The following is a 4878-nucleotide window of genomic DNA, read 5'->3' as shown; positions in this document are numbered from 1 at the left end:
TAATGTTCAAAAATATTTGTATGCAAAATTGCGAATTTTTGGAATTTTTAAAAATTATATTGAATTTTTATTCAATCTGATTGAAACACTAATCAGTATCAAATTCAAATAATTTTTCGGTTAAAGAAAGAAAATTTTTTATAATCCAATTTAATTGGATAATAAAAATACCAGCGGAATTTACATTCTCTGCCAATAAAAAATTTTATATGATTATTATAAAATGATATATTAATTTTTTACAATTAATCTAATATATAATTATTTATTATTATTTATTTAATAAAAAAATTATTATCATAAATGTTTCTATAACTAATATCTATAATCGCAGAGATATTATTCTCTTCATATTTAATTCTTAGAATATTGGTTTTAAATTTGATCAAATTTTCAATTATTATATTAAATTCGAATTGAATCTATATAATACAGTTTGTATTTCTTTGTCTCAAATATTTTGAATTTGACATACCCTAGTCTTTTATTATTCAATTAGAATCCGATTATCGAATTAAATAAAAAATCAACATGGCGTTATAATATATAACATACAAAAACTTGCAATTCTGCATACAAATATTTTCTGAACTATTGAATTTTAATAATTAAAACTATTATTTTCCGATTTTACACAGCAAAATCTATAGAAATATATAAGTTTAAAAATATAATATCAAACTTTAACTTTACATTTAAAATAAAAATTTATAAATATATTCCATTTTTACAAAAATAAGTGGTCGATCTGATAAAAATTATAAAGTAAGCATATATTATAATATCAATTCTGATATTAAGATTTTGTTAATTAACAATTGAAGCATATATATTATATGATTTGATTTGTTTATTTCTAGTGACTTGACTTTATAAATTTATAAAAATAAACAGTGAATAGAACTAATGATTATAAATATTTAATAATTTTGTTTAAATATCTTTTCTTTATATCTATCATTTCTTTAAAAGTGAAAAAATTATTAAAAATTGATATATTTAATAATTATTTTTATATAAATTTTAGATATGATTCTCTTAACACAATTATTTACTTGCACTAAAAATTCTAAATTTCTCGTGAAAAATACTACTACTATTAATTTAGGTGTGTATAAAGTAAATTTTCTTAATTTTTTTTATATAGTAATCTTTATTCTTAATTTTTTTTATAAAAAATGATAAATATTTTAAATTCATATAAAAAATATATGTTATTTGTTTATATAATAATTTTTTCAAGTTTTATGAATTTATAATTTTAATAGCATGTGTGAGATATGCATCAAAGAAAGCTAGTAGTAGTACACGTAATGCACCTATTCGCACAAAACCAAAACATAGAGGATGGAGAGTACAAGATGGACATTATGTTAAAGAATCTACAATATTAGCTACACAACTTAAACCTAGATTTCATCCAGGATTATATGTAAGTATAATTGTAATTTTATTTGTATGTAATGATCATTTTGTAACATGTTCAAATATTTTTATTGAAATATATATAAATTTATTTCATAGGTTGGTTTTGGTAAAAATGGTACATTATATGCTTTAGAAAGTGGAAAAGTAATGATTACCTGTGAAAAGATTAATCCAAATATGTCTCATTCTTGGGCTAAGCTGAATTATGCAGGCAGAGAAAATAGTGTTATATATAAAAAACATTTTAATATTATTCCTGAATCACAACATAATAGATTTGTATTGATTGATACTCTTTAAGTGAAAATATGTATATTGTATTATTTGAATTAATTGTAAATTAAATACATAATATATAAATAATATAAATACATAAAAAAAATTATTTAATTTTTTTGTAAAATTTAAACATTTTCAAGCATAGTATTTTCTGCCCATTGAAATGATTGATATTTTATATTTTGATTTTCAGAAAAGAAAGCATACACTTGTGTTTTTCGAACATGACAAGCAATTCGACACTGTGCTGAAAGTTCAGTTATTGAAATTTCTTCATTTTCATGTTTACATAAAATTATAAATTGAGAATGAAACATAATAGGATCTCCTATAAAAAAATACGAATTATTAAAATATTTATTTAAATCTACTAATCATATATATTATAATAAAACAATATAGTAAACAATATATATTATAATAATAAAATTTTTTCTTTACCAGGATATACTAAAAAATCTCCTCCAAATTTTTCTCCACTTGATACATAATATCCTTTTTCCCATAAATCTTTATATGTTTTATATCGAAGTTGTTGTTTATAATTAGAAGGATATTTCCATTCTACTATTTTTATATCTTTATCTATCCATGGATATACTAAAAACATATTTCTATAAAATATTTAAGAAATAAAATTTTAGATATATATAACTATATAATTTTAGATATATATAATGCATGTATTATTCATGTTATATTATCCTGTATATATTTTATATTTCTTTTCAATACCTGTATGAATTTGAATCAAAGCTTCATTTTTATCTAGTTTAGGTAATTTTGCCATTTCTTCTTCTAATAGATCCTGTCTATTTATCTCAATATTATTTAATGCTGTTTGTAATTTTGGATCTGATAATGATTTTTTTGTTTTCTTCTTCTTTGTTTCTATCCCAAGTATTTTTCGTTTCTTTCCTTCTATAATTCTATCCATCATACCAATTATCTATAATAATATAATTAATATATTTTTTTAGCATTTATTTATTTTTTAAGTATTTATATATATATAAAAGAATACTATTATGTTTTTAAGAAACATTTTTTTAATAACCTGTTTTTGTCTTTCTTTCCTTAAACATTTTTCTTGTTCAGCATATAATATATTTCTATATTCTTCAAAAACTTGTTTTAAAGAATCAGATGGTGCTCTTTGAAAACATGAATATTGTATAAGCCTTGCAATTTTTTTTTCAAGTAAAAGAGATACTTCTTCTGGCTGTAAAAGTAATGGAAGACCTAAAAATATATCTTGTCTTGGTTTCTTTGGAAGACAACCTATGAATTCTCCAATTATTCGATAATCTTTTCTAAGTTTTAACCAATCTAGAAACAATATAAAAAATAAAAATTGAGTTTAAAAATAAATTGTTAATTATATATATTATATATACTTCATACAAATTAAAAAATAAGAATGGAATTATTACCTTCTGCACTCCATACATAAACATTGTTTCTTGATAAAATTAAATCTATCATTTCTGAAATATAATTTTTTTTTTAATTTTTATAAATATGTATAATTATTATTACTTTATATAAATATTTTTTTGTATATAATATTAAAAATATATATTTTTCATATTATAATATTAAATTCATTTTATCATATATTTTTGATTTTAATAATCAAAAATATTAAATACTGATATAAATATATATTAGTAGCAGAAATTAAATATATTTAAATTGATAAATCATTGATATCAAAAATCATTATACATATATCATTCATACTATATCTTTGAACAAATGTTTTAACAAATCATTTAAATAAAATTTGTATTGTATTATGAAGAAAAGAAATGGACTTAAAATATGAAATCTCAATTTAGATATATGTGAATATATAAAAAATAATTTTACTTTTGTATTATATACATAATTTTTAAATTAACCGCTTTAAATTAATCAAAAATATATATCAAAATTGTTCATTTTATATTCGATTAATATTTTAGAATACAAAAAAATGTCATTTTATAAATGATTTAAACTTATCATATATTTTGTAAAATTTAATTATATGTAATCAAATCATTCAAAATTTTTAATTCTTTGAACAATCGATAATTTAAATATGAAATATAATATTCTGATAAAATAATAGATTTAGTCTGTATCTTATTGACTAAGTTTATTCTATACCTCACTTGTAATGATATATCTTTTCTGTATTTTGTCTGTGTTAAAATATTAAACATTAAAACATAGCAAAAATATTTTAATTCAACAGATGTCGCTATTTATCATTTCTGAATAATTATTTTGGTAGAAGGGGAAGGAAGAAGATTGTCGAACATCTGTCACCAAGCGAAGGCTACGTCCGTTTCAGTTCCAAAAACCGCAATACCGTCATGGCACCCGGTTTTATAATTTTTTAAAGAACGTCCAATATATTTGTAATTGGAGTCATTAAAACAGTGATCTTTTTTTTGTATTCAAATATTTGTTCATATTTGGTAAGTGTTTATATGGTATTTATAAATCTTATTTACTAATTGTATAATGAATAAATAAATCGAAATTGAAGGACAAGCCCTTCATTAAAAAGCTGTTCATCTTTGTGACTAACCTTTAAATTCGAAACGTGTATTCTTTTGTTTTTTCAAATGTTCGTTTTTTTTAAAATAATATATGTTTTATCACTATAAAATCTATTTTTTTCGTAATATTTACTTCGGATAATGTTTATCTTTATTATATCTTTATTATATCAATATGTTCTGTAATTGTTTACAGTTAGAAATATATAATTAATAATTAAAATGTTATTAAATAACGATAAATTTACTTTTCTTATAAAATGATTTACTTAATGTTTAATAAATAATTAATTTTAGATAAAACATTTAATATTTTTATTATTAAAAATACATTTTTTTATTCTATTAGTTTAAAACATTTTTTTTTTCCTTGAAATATAATAATATGATATTTTTATTATTATTACAGTATTGGAAACATGAGTTCAGGTAGACCAATTAAATGTGTGGTAGTAGGAGATGGAACAGTAGGAAAAACATGTATGTTAATATCATATACCACTGACAGTTTTCCAGGAGAATATGTTCCTACAGTGTAAGTATTATTTTTATAAATAAAAAGATTTTAATTATAAATATAAGAATATATATAATATATATAATATATATAAATGAAAAT

At 19.5% G+C, this 4878-nt stretch overlaps 3 protein-coding genes across 4 annotated transcripts in view; 2 read left to right on the top strand and 1 right to left on the bottom strand.

Moving 5' to 3' along the window:
* The window catches only part of LOC102670878 (39S ribosomal protein L27, mitochondrial), a 2415-nt gene extending 624 nt beyond the window's left edge, over positions 1 to 1791 (top strand). Inside the window, exons 1-4 of one of the 2 annotated variants that reach the window (XM_006610212.1) lie at positions 702 to 765; positions 1028 to 1108; positions 1269 to 1432; positions 1525 to 1791. In XM_006610212.1, the coding sequence (XP_006610275.1) occupies positions 1030 to 1108; positions 1269 to 1432; positions 1525 to 1728 (447 nt within the window). In that variant the 5' untranslated portion in view covers positions 702 to 765; positions 1028 to 1029 and the 3' untranslated portion in view covers positions 1729 to 1791. Of the gene's footprint in view, positions 1 to 701; positions 766 to 1027; positions 1109 to 1268; positions 1433 to 1524 lie in introns of those variants that run through there. The other variant, XM_006610211.2, reaches the window with a different exon arrangement.
* LOC102671108 (tRNA-splicing endonuclease subunit Sen34) lies at positions 1655 to 3991 on the bottom strand. Its single transcript, XM_006610213.2, has 6 exons — positions 3862 to 3991; positions 3141 to 3194; positions 2765 to 3036; positions 2443 to 2656; positions 2149 to 2307; positions 1655 to 2035 (listed from the first exon to the last, which is right to left on the bottom strand). The coding sequence occupies exons 2-6, from the start codon at positions 3190 to 3192 to the stop codon at positions 1833 to 1835; spliced, it is 900 nt and encodes a 299-aa protein (XP_006610276.1). The 5' UTR covers positions 3193 to 3194; positions 3862 to 3991; the 3' UTR covers positions 1655 to 1832.
* Positions 3992 to 4005: 14 nt separating this feature from the next.
* The window catches only part of LOC102671254 (ras-related C3 botulinum toxin substrate 1), a 2374-nt gene continuing 1501 nt past the window's right edge, over positions 4006 to 4878 (top strand). Inside the window, exons 1-2 of the mRNA XM_006610214.1 lie at positions 4006 to 4175; positions 4669 to 4794. Of these exons, the coding sequence (XP_006610277.1) occupies positions 4679 to 4794 (116 nt within the window). The 5' untranslated portion in view covers positions 4006 to 4175; positions 4669 to 4678. The remainder of the gene's footprint in view (positions 4176 to 4668; positions 4795 to 4878) is intronic.

The sequence above is a fragment of the Apis dorsata genome, unplaced genomic scaffold (genome assembly GCF_000469605.1).
Source record: "Apis dorsata unplaced genomic scaffold, Apis dorsata 1.3 scaffold_70, whole genome shotgun sequence".
NCBI lineage: Eukaryota > Metazoa > Arthropoda > Insecta > Hymenoptera > Apidae > Apis > Apis dorsata.
Note: the sequence above shows the minus strand (reverse complement) of the source record. Positions and strands in the feature narration are given on the sequence as shown.

What these genes read in the sequence shown, in the direction of transcription:
- LOC102671108 (XM_006610213.2), bottom strand. Translation starts at nt 3,192, where the DNA reads ATGATAGATTTAATTTTATCAAGAAACAATGTTTATGTATGGAGTGCA. An exon ending in GGAAAGAAAGACAAAAACAG is followed by an intron (nt 2,657 to 2,764) that starts GTTATTAAAAAA and finishes ATATTATTATAG; the next exon opens with ATAATTGGTATGATGGATAG. An exon ending in AGATTTTTTAGTATATCCTG is followed by an intron (nt 2,036 to 2,148) that starts GTAAAGAAAAAA and finishes ATTTTTTTATAG; the next exon opens with GAGATCCTATTATGTTTCAT.